Raw genomic sequence first — 15,853 nt, forward strand, 5'->3', positions numbered from 1 at the left:
TCAATGATTAGTGTACATGGGCGAATCAGCCATCCAGCCACTAACTCCTGTCTTCAGCATCCCATGTGTAACAACAGGTGGGAAATATTTTACTAGGATGTTGTTTGAATTATTGTGGGAGTGTGTGAACTGAGACTCACTAAACACTTAAGGAAATGCAATGTAAATACTAAGTGTCATCAGCAGTTTGCAGAATGATCATCCCCACCCACAAGTTGGTGGATACATAGAAGAACAGGATCATTGTTCATCCATGACTTTTGGAACTTATAGCACCTGGTTGCAAGCATAAAAAAATATGCATTAACTGAATGGAAACAGAGACTGCTACTTGTAACTTAACCTAAACGTAGCAGCCTTCGGCTTTTTCAGGCTCTGAGCCTCCTTTAACACCCAGGGGACACCATAGGAATCACTGAGCTGCAGCCACATGACAGGAAAAACTACATCAGAGGCATATTACAAGGGGAACAACGTTGTTGTTGTTAATAGTCTATCTTTCTCACTGGGTCTCAAGGTGGATTATGACAAAAACTATTCAGACAATCAGCAGATGGATTACAAAATATAACAACATTTGAATCTAACAGCAAAGATTCCTAGTCAAAATAATGCAGTGGGACTGGGATTGAATAACTGGGGGGGGGGGGTGTTAAGCAAACCTAACTGTCTAAGACCTGATCATAGAAGACTAATACTGCAATTTTCTCCCCCAAATAGGGGGAATGTGTCAAAAGTATGTAGCAGGTGTATCATCGAGCAGAACCACAAAATTTATTGAGAATATTTTTCCCAGTTAATTTGCTTAAGAAGTGACAGATACCTTAACTAAATAAAAATAAAAAATAAGCCCCCATGCAGAGTTTTGAGAATTCAGATGGGGAAAATGTGCATCTAGAGAGCGGCAAATCCAAGTCAAAACCTCCCGTGCATAAATCTCCCAGAAGCAAATTTCCAATATTGCTTTAGTTACAAAATGTCCCTAAAGATCATGCATATGTTAGATTTTTAAAGTAAAATAAAATTTATGCTTGAATCTTGCCCTCAGAGAGCCAGAGTCATATAGTGGTTAGATCACAAGTTCACAAGGTTGGAAGAGACCACAAGGGCCATCCAGTCCAACCCCCTGCCATGCAGGATCCCACAATCAAAGCACTCCCGACAGATGGCCATCCAGCCTCTGCTTAAAGACCTCCAAAGAAGGGGACTCCACCTCCCTCCCAGGCAGCACATTCTCAGATCCTCAGACTAGGATCTGCGAAACCCAGGTTGGAATCTGCATGCTGCTGTAGAAGCTTCCTGTGTGATCTTGGGCCAGTAGCACATTCTCAGACTAACCTACTTCACAGGATTGTTGTGAGGATAAAATGGATGACAGGAAAACAATGTAAGCCACCCTGGGTCCCCATTGTGGGGAAAAATAGGGCATAAATTAAGTAAACAAAGATAGTTTCAGAGGGTAGCTGTGTTGGTTTGCAGTAGAAGAGCTAGATTTGAGTCCAGTAGCACCTTAGAGAACAACAAGATTTTCATGGTATGAGCTTTCAAGAATCAAAGCTTATACCCCAAAAAATCTGCCAAAGGGAGCTTTGACTCTCAAAAGCTTATATCTCAAAGATCTTGTTGGTTTCTAAAGTGCTGCTGGACACTAATCTAAAAAAGGTAAAAGTAAAGGTCCCCTGTGCAAGCACCGGGTCATTCCTGACCTATGGGGTGACGTCATATCCCGACATTTCCTAGGCAGATTTTGTTGACAGGGTGGTTTGCTAGTGCCTTCCCCAGTCATCTTCCCTCTACCCCCAGCAAACTGGGTACTTGTTTTACCGACCTTGGATGGATGGAAGGCTGAGTCCACCTTGAGCCGGCTACCTGAAACCAACTTCCGTTGGGATCGAACTCAGGTCGTGAGCACAGCTTGGACTGCAGTACTGCAGCTTACCACTCTGCGCCACGGGGCTCTAGGACTCTGATCTACCTGTACATAAATAAATAAATCTGTGGATTGCTCTTCTGCCCTTTCTTGCGCTTCGTGGTGCTAAGTGACCATACAATTGTGCAGGAGACGGAGTACTCATTCTACACACTGCAAAGGGATAAATAAGCTCAATTCAGTACTGCCTGTAGTACATTGTATATAGAAAATGCCTTAGAGAAAGTATAGTTTTCTGTTTTCCATTTCCTCTTATGGAATCTAGTTTTCAATAAACAATCCCTGGCCAACAGAAAGACTAATTAATCAGCTTTGATTCACCAGTTCCAAAATAATTTTATTTGGCATACTACTTTGAATTTATGGATTACTACCTCATGTTATTTCATTCTTTCCAATACTATGAGTGAAAGAGACTTTGTATACAAAGAACAGAATTTGCCCAGTTCCCTTTGAAAATAACTATTTGATTAATATCTACCACCAAGAGGTTATTAACACTAGGTGGCAGCATTACAGAGCGTTAACTATTGTTTATACTAACAGATCAATTAAATCAAAAAGCGATCACTTCACAGGATTCTTTTTTAATTAATGAACTTACACAAAAGGATACACATTTTAATATAAGAAATTCATCTGATATATTTAATACGTTTTACCAAATGAATTTGTAAGTTGTTATTTTAAACCAGAACTAGAATTCCTCTACTGTAAGGAAGGGGACCATTCACACTTTAAATTAAATTTAACATGTATGTTGCTGAAAATGTAAGTTTCCAGTTTTGAAGCCTGACAAGCAATTTCTTAATCCTAGGGCCCCGAGGGAGCGTCTCTGCATTTAAGTACAGCGCAGTGAAGTTTAACCGCCTCTTTACAGAGAAGAGTGAAATGGGGACTTCCAAGGAAAACTGCCACACACACAAACAACAACAATGGAGAAACCAAAAGGAGGAAGCAGGAGGAAAAAGAAGCAGAACACAACCAGGATTCAACAGGTGAGGCCAAAATAGGGAGACAGAAAGTATTAGAGATTTATCCATACCATTCCCATGTGACATGATCAGCCCTGGGAGAATCACAGTAGACCTCCAAGAATCACAGTAGACCTCTGGCACCTTTCTAGGTGAAACGTCACAGCCCATGTATGGGCAAAAAGGACAAGCTACAAAATGCAGGACTTCCTTGCTTCGTTCTGCAGCACCCCCTGTAGCACTACCTTTTACATAAATTCCTAGAAACCAGACATCAAAATGATCTGATGAAGTAGAGCAGGGGTCCCCAAACGTTTTGAGCCTGCAAGCGCATTTGGAATTCTGACACGACATGTTGAGTGCAGAACGAAATGGTTGCCCAGAATGGCTGCTGCAGGAGGCAGAGCCAGCCCCAAAATGATTGCCACAGCTTTTGATTGCCACAGCTTAACTTCAGCAACACAATGCAGATCCTTGTGTTGCAGTGGCAGCTGCTGTCAAAAAATCGGAAAAATCTGCAGCGCCAATCAAATCAGAAGCCTTGCTGGGGAAGGCCCCACCCACTTCCTAAAAACACTTGGTGGGTATCAGAAAAGGTATTAGTGGGTGCCATGGCCACCATGTTGGGGACCCCTGAAGTAGAGGCTTCTTTCTTTTTTATAATGTGACCTATCACACAGAAGAATAAAATCCTAATAGTTAACACATTCAACACAGCCTTCTCTACAAATGCCAAAGATCTTGGTACCAACAAAGCCAGCATCTATTACGGGGATCATTAGAAATAATAGTTTCTTTACATTTCTAAAAGTCTTCTGCTTGTCGGACAAGTCAGCACATTCCATCGTAGCTAAAATTAAAAGCTCTTTTTGCCACATGTGACATCTTGAAAGAGGTAGTCAATAATCATATCTCACTTGCTTTCAGAGAAATGACACACTGCAACATCTTGACGAATACAGTTCACTCACTCTGGTCTAGGATATCTTCTGTCAAAAGAAATGGCTGAATATGCCATCTCGAATTGGCCCCGAGATTCCTTAAGGTAGTCCCCTCAACTATTTGGCCGTCTGTTGCTTGGGTTCATTCTTACATGACTCTGGTCCTCAGAGCAGCTACTGATTTGATGTGCAGTGAGAACTGCCCCATCCACGCATGATGTCCCAAGGTTTAGCCAAAGGTTTCTCAAGGAGCTCAGTCCTGACCACAGAATCTCCAGAGCAGAAAGAATACTGTGACGGGATGGCAAAACCGCTGCCTGTCTTCAGAGCATAAGTTCCAGTTGTTAGGGGGTGGCGGTGTTGACTCCAGCCCCCCTTGCCTTTGTGGTATCCCAAAACACCAAACCAGAGGCCCAGCAGGACTGTAGATGAACCTTGTAAAGATCCACACACCAGCCATCTGATCAATGACCTCTGACACCAGACACTTCTTATGAATTTGTTTTCCAATGATTGTCACATAGAGGATGGTGCCAAGTTGTTTTCTGTTGCCCCAGAAGGTTGTACCAGAACCAACGCGTTGAAATTAAATCAAAAGAGTTTCCATCTAGACATTAGGAAGAATTTCTAACAGTTAGAGTGGTTCCTGAATGGAACAGGCTTCCTTGGGAGGTGGTAAGCTCTCCTTCCCTGGAGTTTTTTAAGAAGAGGTTAGATGGCCATCTGTCAGTAATGCTGATTCTATAACCTTAGACAGATGATGAGAGGGAGGGCATCTTGGCCATCTTCTGGGCATGTAGTAGGGGTCACTGGGGGTTTGGGGTGGGAAGTCGTTGTGAAATTCCTGCATTGTGCAGGGGGTTGGACTAGATGAACTTGGAGGTCCCTTCCAACTCTATGAATCTGTGATTCTAGTACCATGCCCAGAGCTATGATAATGTTACTTTAGAAATCACAGCAGACAAGTATTATTGCAAGAGAAACTATCTCTGCCAGGCTCATCAGCTGTCCCCCATTCTGTCTCAGTCGGATCTGACCATGGTCACCTCCAGGCTGGACTATTGCAACTCGGTCTTCGCAGGGCTGCCCTTGAGACTGCTTTGGAAACTTCAGGTTATACAGAATGCAGCTGCTAGGCTGTTAACCATACATTCTGGTCATCTCATACTCAGCCTGTATTTAAGCAGCTGCACCTGTTACTTATTGGGTTCCAATTAAAGTTCAAGGTGCTAGTTCTTACCTTTAAAGCCCTGAATGGTCTGGGACCTTCATACCTTCATGACCACCTTTCCCTGTATGTCCACCCATGAACGCTTCATTCTTCCCATGGTTTGCTGGTGGTGCCCAGCATGTGGGTGGCTCAACTGCCCTCAGCGAGGGCAAGAGTTTTTTCACTAGTGGCTCCTGCCTGCTGGAACTCTCTGCCAGATGACATTCGGGCCCTGCGGGATCTTTCTAGATTCCATAGGGCCTATAAGATGGAGTCTGTTCCACCAGGCATTCTTTTGAGCAGGGTCAAGGCCAATCTTATCAGCAGTGTCAGTGCCACCTGGTTTTGACAGCAGTCTGGGATGTAGGTTGCCAGGTGCTGACTGATGATGTTTTATTTTGATGTCAGGATATTTTACTATCTTGTATTTTTTCGATTTTGTGTAGTTTATCATTGTTGAATGATTGTTTATTGAACTGTTGTGAGCCGCTCCAGGCCCTGAGACCCAGGGGAGGGGCGGTGTATAAGTCTAAAATAAAGAAAACATGTTGAGGGCTAGCCAAGCAAACTCAGTAGATCCACAGGCATACTCTAAATTTCGTACAAGCTGCAGACCCAGCAGTCAAAAGAATAGCAATTGCTCCTGGAACACAAGCTGCCTCACAATAACTGGAAAACAAATTCACAAGAAGAAGTGGCTGGGGTACATTCTGGACAATATTGTGAGACATAGAATCATAGAATCATAGAGTTGGAAGGGACCACCAGGGTCATCAAGTCCATGGCCAGTACTTGCTACATTAATTCTATATGGGAGATTATGAATGAAAGAAAATATATTACTACAATTGCTTTAAAGCCATCTCCTGGGAGTTCTCTACCAGATACAGTTGCTGACCGCCTGGAGAAATAAAAAACCCTGCCCCTTTAATAGAGGATTGATGGGATATTATTTATCAGGTAATATTATTTATTTCCCTGGCATAAAAATATTTCTGCTAACCTTTCCCAGACATTATGCCTCTATTAAACAGACAGGACGTTTTCTCCAGGTGTATTGGCAACTTGCCCCCCAACCCCAAAGAAAAACCTCTCGGTTGTTGTTTCCTGGCAAACAAAAGCCAAGGGGAGAGAAGGGCAGTTCTTGGCCAAACACGCTGGGATCAGTCTGAGCCCCAACAATGCTGCCACTGGCCGCTGGAGATTGTTTTGGACCCAGAGGATGACTGTGCAGGTCCAAGAGGTTAGGACAAGCATAAAAGCACCATTGCCTTCTTCCACACTGCATGCCCCAGGGGTGCAAGGGTCTGCTTCAGTTTCTTGGCAGAGGACCAGTCTACATGCCACTGTTTGGTATATGTGCGAGGGATTGCCTACTCCTGATCCATACCAAGAAGAGACTGGAATCTGACTGGAATCACATGGCAGGGAACTGAGAGAGAGTTCTGTGCAGCCAATGAGATGTTGAGGTATGTGGGTTAACTGAAGTCACTAAATACCGTTCAGCGATTATCTTGTCCCGACCAGGATAGGCCAGGGTAGCCCAATCTCATCAGATATTGGAAGCCAAGCAGGGTCAGCCCTTAGTATTTGGATGGAAGATTACCAAGAAAACCCAAGGTCACTGCTCAGAGGCAGGCCATTGCAAACCACCTCTGAATGTCTCTTGCCTTAAAAACCGTACAAGGTTGCTTTAATTCAGCTGAAACAGCAAAAAAAAAAAAAAAATTATTTGCTTTACTACTTTTCCTGGATCCAAAAAGGCAGTATTATAATTACAATAGCTGTTATTTAATCTTATTTCGTTTGTAAAAATCAGGGTTGTTGGTAATGACACCTCCATGAAATAGTAGTAGCACCCCAATAAAGACTAGAAGACTCAATAGTAAAGTTACACATATTTTGTCTTCCTGCCTAACAGAATTATAGCTGGGAGAATCATATTTCCCAGCGATACCTTTAAAATATTGGAAAAATAGTTCCAAAACAAATGTCTTACAGCATTTTTTTTGCAGCACTGCTATTTTACTCACTAATGTACTATACTTTCCTTATTTCTATTTGATCATTATAAAAACAAGCTAATTATGATTGCCATAAATATACAGTATAATGTTCTATGATGAACAAGTCAATATTGTCTCTTCCAACATCACTAACACGGTACAATCCTGCTTCGAACACACCAAAGGATCATCTGCTCAGTACTTCAGTGGAATTGTTCTCAAAAGTTCTGTACAAGTATTTGGTAGTCTCCCCTAAGAATTTCAGCATGTGCTACCTTTTGATAAAGCTGCATCAAAATAATTGAAGTTGAAATAAAAAGCAAATAAATGCCTACCCTTCTAAAGTACTTGGTTCAACTGTTCCTGTTAACTAATCCATGCTCTTGGAAGACAATTACACAGAGCTCTGACAACATTGCCAACCCACTGCGGTGTGCCTCATGCCAAACACCATTGTTATTTCATTGACCATGCTCGCCGTTACATATGCATATGAAAAACAGAAGCTTTTTCATCAGGATTACCCTAATAGCATTAAGAGATTATTTTTTAAATTTCATTGGAAGAAAATTCACTTAAATGAGATTACGTATTACTTGACTGGTTTCCTATCATGCAGTTATGTTTAGGTAAGTGGAGTCCATTAGAGTATTGTTGCTTTATTTTTATTTTTTAGAAAAACCTGATTTTATACATTAATGATTTCAAATAAAAGAGAAGTGTTATATTTGTGCAGTGGTTCTTTTGAGAAAGTTAAGTCTGATGTTCTGGTTAGACGAGATAACACTTTTTGTCCCTCTTGGTGTCCCCCCCTGGTGTCACCATTAGTTGCTAATTACTTGCAAACAAATAAACAATTAACTCCTCGTGCCTCTTGGTGGGAGAATCTTCATTGACATGCTAAAACTTTCTAATAAAAGATTTTAATTAATGACGTAGCGAATCTAACCCCCTTGTCAACAAAGCTATAAGGAAGACCTGCAAGGCAAACCTGTTCATTTGGTCGCCAGCCTGAGGGTGTAAGAATGGCAGGCAGATCACTATGTTCCGCCAACCACACCTCTCACAATCATCAGAACAAATCCAGCCTTGGGGAAAATAAAAATACATCATGTTCCTTTTCCATCGAAAGCATTTTGGGGCTGGAGCAGAAAAAAGATGGCACTCCAGCTGCAAAACCGCACAGGCCATGGGTGGATAAATGGAATGATTTGGGTAAGACAGCAACTTTAATCTTTTCTTTTTCTTATGTAGTGATGTATATTATAAATGGTGACAATTCAGGAAATAAACTGTACAGAAAATGGCAGATTATCCTTATTTGGTTAAATTAAGCAATGCAATGTTTCACTAGATAATCTTGTAAAGTTCCACATTTTTGACTTTTCAGGAGAGGATTGTTGTAACCCCCGTTTGCGTATCCCTGCCATGTCCTATGCAATCCCATTGTTTCATGCAAGCAACTACCCAGATGCAGAAGAAAGAGTTCTGAAATGTGAAAACTATTTTGCAGTCAATGAAAGGCTTTCTTACAAAAGGGAATTGAGTTGGTACCGAGGTAGGAGGCCAAGAACTGCATTCACTCGAAACCAGGTAGGGATTCAGTACATTTAACCTATTCATAAATGTAAGAATGGATTTTGCTTAGCACATTGTTTAGGAAGAGGGCATTTATTAGTAAGAAACCAGAAGTGCCTGCTGTACAAAAGTCTGTGCAATTGAACATTAACTGGATAAAAAAGATTTGCAAATGTTAATACGCAATTAGCACTGCTGTTTGTCCAAAATAACTTCATTGATTTCTCTTTACCTACTCTGGGGTTTTTAAGATTACAATCTGATCCAGAATTTAATCAGAAAATTCAAGTTGACTTGAACCAATTAACATTACTTCTGCTGCTGTAAAATAAAAGAAGAAATAATAGAGTTTCTCTTTATTCTCCTTAGATTGAACTACTGGAAAATGTTTTTAGAGTGAATTCTTATCCTGGAATTGATGTCAGAGAAGAACTAGCCCAAAAATTAGATTTAGATGAAGACAGAATCCAGGTAACTTTTAAAAATAAATAATGCCACATTTATCTGAACACAAGTATGATTGCTGTACAATTCAGCACAAATAACAATATAATTATCAATAACGGAAATTATGATCTTTAGAATACGGACTATGGTTGCAGGAGGAATATGGAGATGTGGGTGCAGGAGGAAGACCAAAACTCTGTTTCTCCTTTCCCACTCCATAACACCACATTAATTTGCATTAATGCAATCTTAATATGAAATAAATGCATACCCTTTGTCTGGGTCTAGCTAGGTGGAGCACTCATCTTTCCAGGGGAGACCTCAAATAAATGAATGGAAAATGAATCATCAGACTCTCCCATAACCCCTTTGCCAATCCCAAATGTTTGTATGAAATGTAGGGTCAATTAAGGGTCAGAAATACACATTTGAATAAGAATAGCTATTTTCAAGTTTAAACTTGTACTCATTAGTAACTAATTACTTCCTTCAATAAAAAGTTCCTAAGTTATACTTTATTCCCTTTAAAGGGCTATCCTAGGCAGAGTCATACGTTTCTAAGCCCATTGACTTCAATAGATTTAGTATGGTTAACTCTGCTGTTAAGCACTCTAACATCCTCACAGGTGTGGGGGGAGGTAGTTGTTAATTTCCTGCATTGTTCAGGGGGTTGGGCTAGATGACCCTGGTGGTCCCTTCCAACTCTATGATTCTATGATTCATAGTAGCAAGCTAACGGGATTTTTATCATGCATGATAGTAGTCTTCAAAATTATAAGGGAAATCATGGGTAGGTGGAACGGAGTGCCTTAAATAGATGGTGTCTGGAATGCTACCAGTTTGGGAAAATATTAGAAGGGCCTCTACTTTTAAAAAAATAATTGGACATATTAGTGTACTAAAGAGTAGCTCTTATTCTTTAAATAAAAATGTTACAAATTAAGTAGCTAGTTTTTTAAAAGCCTAGATGAAGATGAATAAAAGCTTCAGGTGGGGACAGTTTATATGCTGGCTCTACCCTGGCTATAGGTCTGCCTTTGTCTGCCAGAAAATTCTGATACCAGGATTTAAGAGATCAGAATACATACAGTGCAACAGGAGTCCAGTGGCACCTGAAAGACTAACAAAAATTGTTTCAGCATAAGTTTTAGTGAGTCAGAGTTCACTTCACAAAAGCTTATACTAGAATAAAGCGGAATCTCTAAAGTGCCACTAGACTTCTGTTTTATTTTGCAGCTACAGACTAATACAGCTACTCATGTGGAATTTTCATCACAGAATACATATAGGCATACCTTTTTCAGACATTTATAATACCTGGAGATTTTGGGGGTGGAGTCTGAGGAAGGCGAGGTTTGGAGAGGGGAGGGATTTCAATGCCATAGAGACCAATTGCCAAAGCGGCCTTTTTCTCCAGGGGAACTGATTTATATTGCCTGGAGAAAAGTTGTACTAATGGGAGATCTCTAGCCACCATCTGGAGGTTGGCAACCTTAGTTGTCGACCTCCAGGTGGGGCCTGGAGATCTCTCAGAATTAGAACTGGTCTCCAGACAACAAAGATCAGTTCCCCTGGAGAAAATGGCTGCTTTGGAGGGTGGACTCTATGGCATTATACCTCACTGAGGTCCTGCTCCTCCCCAAACCCCTCCCTCCCCAGACTCCACCTCTGAAATCTCCACGTATTTCCCAACCCTGAGCTGGCGATCCTAAACCTGATGCAGAATGTACATGTATACAAACTGTACACAGTTTCTCTCTCTATGAACCAAAAAGCTTCTTTTCAGTATACAGTGGACATTATTGTCATATCCCAATCTACAGACCTTTAAAATTAATAGAAAACTCTTTTCTTATTTCACCTGGTTTTGCATCATCATAAATATCCACTATGATTTGGACTTCTTTGCTTCCGGTGGACTTTTCTGTGCAGTATCACTTAATGCTACTAAAGACTCAGCATTAATTAGTGAACTCTCAGCTCTAACTTGTTAACTTTAGTACCTTATTCACATCAGCACATTCTAGAATCATTCCCCAGAAACCAAGACCTACACCAGTGAGGCCTACAGTGGTTTTCTCATTCATGTCAGTGGAAACAGTATCTAGTCTTTCAGAGCTATCACATTCACATGGACATTTTAGTATGTGTGTGTGTGTGCATGTGTGCACATGTGCAAATATACGCATGTGTGTGTGTGTGTGTAAAGTGCCATCAAGTTGCAGCCAATTTATGGGGACCCCTTATGGGTTTTCAAGGCAAGAGACTAACAGAGGTGGTTTCCCAGTGCCTTCTTCTGTGTAGCAACCCTGGTATTCCTTGGTGGTCTCCCATCCAATCAGAGTTGGTTTGCCTGTGCCTTCCTCTGCATAGCATCCCTGGTATTCCTTGGTGGTCCTTGGCTATACCATGCTGCCTTCCCTGCATACACTAACATTTAAACTTAGCATCCAAACAGGGAATTTCTTGTGTATATAGGTAAGACCAGTATGGTGTAGTGATTAGAGTGCTGGAATAGGATCTGGGAAACACAGATTCAAATCCTCACTGTGCCATGAAAAATTTCCGGGTGACCTTGGCCAGTCACACTCTCAGCCTAACCTACGTCAAAGGGTTGTTGTAAGAATAAAACAGATAAGAGGAGAACAATGTAAGTTACTTTCCATTCCCATTGGGGAGAAAGGCGAGACATAAATGAATTTTTTTTTAAAAAGCCAACTCTTTCTCCTTTATATGGTACTATATTATTAAAGGTGAATGATAATTACAAATATACATTTTCTGTAACTTTCAGATCTGGTTCCAGAATCGCCGGGCAAAGATGAAGAGATCGCACAGAGAATCTCAGTTTCTAGTGGTGAAAAATGCTTTCCCACAAAATATGATCAAATAGGCTGATTCCACAGAATTCGCTAGTATATTGTAGCATTTTGTGAAGTGTTCATAAACTGAATGTAGTATTAAAGAATTATCACATTATTTCTAAAATTTGCTAGGATATGCTTCAAGTAGTTTTCAAAGAATGTAACAATTTTACTGTGGAAAATAAACTGTGAATACAACTGTTGCGTGATTCCTCTTAATATTTAACTTGACATTAGCATTTCTTCTAACAGTTTGATTAACAGTTATTTTTACACAAGAAGAAGCAGTAGCAAAGCTTTTTTTTTTAAGTTAACTGACCAAAGGTGGTGATGCACTTGTTTTGCTGCTGGGATAAATTATAAAGATTTTATGTACATCAGTGAAGCTTTACAACTTTACATGAGATGCTGTACATTACTTTTTTGTTGTTACTGTAGAAACTCTGAAAAGTCTGTGAAATCAGGATTCCTCTAGGTGGTCCTAAGGGCTAGTCTGTCTGCAGGTGGTTTTCTTTTTCTTTGAAAGACAACAGCATTGGGGGGGGGGAGAGAAAGGGGGCTGTTGTTGACAAAAAATGAGTAAAAAGCCACATGTGCCACATTGTTTGCACAGTTGTCTGGACTGTGACCATATTTGAAAGGAGGGAAAATGTAAAAAACATAAAACTTGCTCTCATTCAAATCCTCTCCTGCCATTATGAAAAACAAAGATGACATGTACAGAAATTGTTTTCAACATTTGCAGTGATTTATTAAAATTAAATAAAGAGAACAAAATGTATTAAAGTAATATGTTTCTTTGAATTACTCATAGAAATAAATGTGTGTACTGAGAATTCATAAGATTAAAGCTCCAAGCACAGACAATGTTTAGAGAATTCTATACTGAAGAGGAAGTTGATTTTAAAAGAAATAGCGGTGAGTCCTCAAAGACTTTGTACTGTTCAGTAATTTCTCAATGTGTCTAGTGGATGTTAACTTTGAACTATATCCTTTCTAGATAATGTAATTAAAATAGAATTAATAATTTCATCATATATTATATTTATGCAACTAATTGAAATGTTCCTATATAATGCCTTTTGAGTTGTGAAAACTGTGACAAAGTCCTATAGTTTTATGTGGTAGTTAGATTGACAGACTAGGATCTGGGAGACCCAAGTGTGAATCCCCATTCTGGGTGGGGATTCTTGCTGAATGACGACATTGGGCCACAATCTAAAAATTGTAATATCTGTAGGAGCCCCGTGGTGCAGAGTGTTAAGCTGCAGTACTGCAGTCAAAAGCTCTGCTCACAACCTGAGTTCGATTCTGACGGAAGTCGGTTTCAGGTAGCTGGCTCAAGGTTGACTCAGCCTTCCATCCTTCCGAGGTCGGTAAAGTGAGTACCCAGCTTGTGGGGGGTAAAGGGAAGATGACTGGGGAAGGCACTGGCAAACCACCCCATAAACAAAGTCTGCCTAGTAAACGTCGAGATGTGACATCACCCCATGGGTCAGGAATGACCTGGTGCTTGCACAGGGGACCTTTACCTTTACAATATCTGTACAACTCTTAGAAATCTGGACCTTCTAAAATGTAATCCCGCTCTTTTTGTGGATTTCTCTTAGGCCTTGTGAAGCAACAAGTCCTCTATAATTTCCCCCCCAAAAGAATAACAAAATAAGTCAGATCAAGCATTATTCAAAACAGGTTGGTTTTGAATAATAAGAATAACAAAATAAGTCAGATCAAGCATTATTCAAAACAGGTTGGTCACATAATTTGAATCAAGAAGTAAAGGGGAAATTGCTTTTGAAAAGAAAAAAAATTCAGACATTTCATTTAATTTTATTCATTTATATCCCACCTTTCTCTCCAAATGGAGACACAAGGAAGCTCTCAAAAAATGTAATAATCCAAAAACAACCAAACAGGAGAAAGGATGGGGGAAGGCTTCTAAATGCAGAACAGATCTTCCTCTTCTTCTCTTGTTCTCTCTTCCCTCCCTCTCCGCCTCTGCCAGGAGATCTTCCTGCTGTCTATGATTAACTTTGCAGATGTTCCTTTATGCCTGATGGCAGGAGAAATAACTGAGGTCCATCAACAGTGCCACTAAAACGTTACCATTATGAAAATTCCAGTGACTGAAATGTCTGAAGGCTTTATTACAATTAAAATAAGGCAGGGGCTACAATCCTGAGCACTTTGGTGCTGCTTAAATCTCAATCTGCAGGGACTCTTTACTCATCTAGTGCAGGGCTCAGCAACCTGTTTTAATTAAGGAGCCAAACTACAACAAAATTCAGAGCAAGAGATCAACAGAAAGCTATTTGCATAACCAAAATATACAATTTAACATAACAGATAACTGACATAATGTCTCTGCAGCCCAAATATTGGTTGTTGCTAGTCCTTTATTAGGAATTGGCACACCTGATGTCTTACAATAAGTAATATATTTACAAAGAAGTACTCTGAGCAATTGTTTGAGCACACTGGCATAAATCTGTGCATGGTTTGCACTTGGATTACTTTACTGTTCACATCTCTATAATTTCCCTTTCTGTAAAGCATCTCTAAGAAGCCTGTTAATCCCATTCCCTTCATATCATCCACATAGTTATTCTAGCATCCTACCTACCCCTCCAATGTACTTCAATATTTCATTTTATTTTTTAAGGAGTCATATTTGCTTCCACATTGAGCCATGTTTGGCTCCGGAGCCACAGGTTTCAGACCCCTGATCTAGTGTGTAGGGTTGCAGCCAAGACCCTTAGCTACTATTTGGTTCAGGTTTGAGTAAGGATCAAAGAAAAAATGTAGCATGCATGTAGTCTCTCTATAGTAATTCTTTCCCATTAGTGCAAAATCCCCCCATAAACAGAAACTCAAATGCAAAGTCCAGTCTAATTGAGTTAAAAAAATTACTCTTAAGTACAGTCAAACTTTTTGGAATTTTACATAATGTACACTGAACTAACGAAATACTACCATGATTCCAGAAAGGCTGCACATGCTGAGACAAAAGAGAAATAGGCTGAATTATTCTAAGGCACAATGAAGTATCAAATGGCAAATAATTTTTGCTACAGAATGCCAGAAAAGCCTGTACCACCACCCAATTAGAAGGTAATTTTGTGTGAGTAGCATATGGAAAACCGGCATCCCTTTGTAACTCAATAGCAGCTCCCAGTACTCTGTAGCTGGACACCTGTAGATGACTTTTGGAAGCCTCAGCCCTGTGGAGAAGGTCATGAGTGGGTATGTCATGTGTGCTTTTGAAAATAGCCTTACAACTCAAGTCTAATCAAATTTACTTGGAAGGAATCCTCGTTATTTTCAGTGGGATTTAATTACACGTAAGTGCATACAGGACTGCAGAATTAGTTGTGTAGCCTTGTCTGTAGATCAGCCCCATAATAATTTAGCACTGAAATGCAGAAATGAACATCCAGACAGGAAAATGTGGTATTGAGGAAAATTCCCAAGTGAAGAATCAGGAGCGATGGCAAATTAAACACTCTGCCAGTTTGTAGTTTATGTGATAGGAACAAGTGACTTCGGACCAACATACTGCATCTTTGGGTCTTCCAATGCGGCTGATGAACAAGAAACCCACAAATTTAGTTTGGGATCAGCTGAGCCCTGAACAAAAGCTAAATACTTACCAACTGGCTTCTGATTTGCTCACCTGAAACAAAGAAATTAAACCACAAAGAAATGACCTACAAAGAATTCCAATGTTTATTTTACTAAGGTTGACCATAGACATACTGAACAAAAGATAGCACCATTTGTAAACATCTTACTTTGTTCAGTGTTGAATGAGGAGGATGTTTCTGATTCAAAGCCTGTGTAATTAAATGCCCACTAATTTACGATCTTTGTGACCAGTAATCACCAGATCAGGTTGTTTAAAGA

At 40.2% G+C, this 15,853-nt stretch overlaps 1 protein-coding gene across 1 annotated transcript; it reads left to right on the plus strand.

The window, feature by feature from the left end:
• The first annotated feature begins 8,086 nt into the window (after positions 1–8,086).
• HESX1 (HESX homeobox 1) lies at positions 8,087–12,003 on the plus strand. The gene is made up of 4 exons (XM_056866903.1): positions 8,087–8,276; positions 8,452–8,654; positions 9,009–9,110; positions 11,881–12,003. Exons 1-4 carry the CDS (start codon positions 8,087–8,089, stop codon positions 11,977–11,979), a joined length of 594 nt encoding a protein of 197 aa, XP_056722881.1. The 3' UTR covers positions 11,980–12,003.
• Positions 12,004–15,853: the final 3,850 nt, after the last annotated feature.

The sequence above is a fragment of the Euleptes europaea genome, chromosome 1 (assembly GCF_029931775.1).
Source record: "Euleptes europaea isolate rEulEur1 chromosome 1, rEulEur1.hap1, whole genome shotgun sequence".
Taxonomy (NCBI): domain Eukaryota; kingdom Metazoa; phylum Chordata; class Lepidosauria; order Squamata; family Sphaerodactylidae; genus Euleptes; species Euleptes europaea.

Coding starts and splice junctions, on each gene's coding strand:
- HESX1 (XM_056866903.1), top strand. CDS start 8,087: ATGGCAGGCAGATCACTATGTTCCGCCAACCACACCTCTCACAATCAT. Junction 8,277..8,451: donor GGATAAATGGAATGATTTGG/GTAAGACAGCAA, acceptor TTGACTTTTCAG/GAGAGGATTGTTGTAACCCC. Junction 8,655..9,008: donor CTGCATTCACTCGAAACCAG/GTAGGGATTCAG, acceptor TATTCTCCTTAG/ATTGAACTACTGGAAAATGT.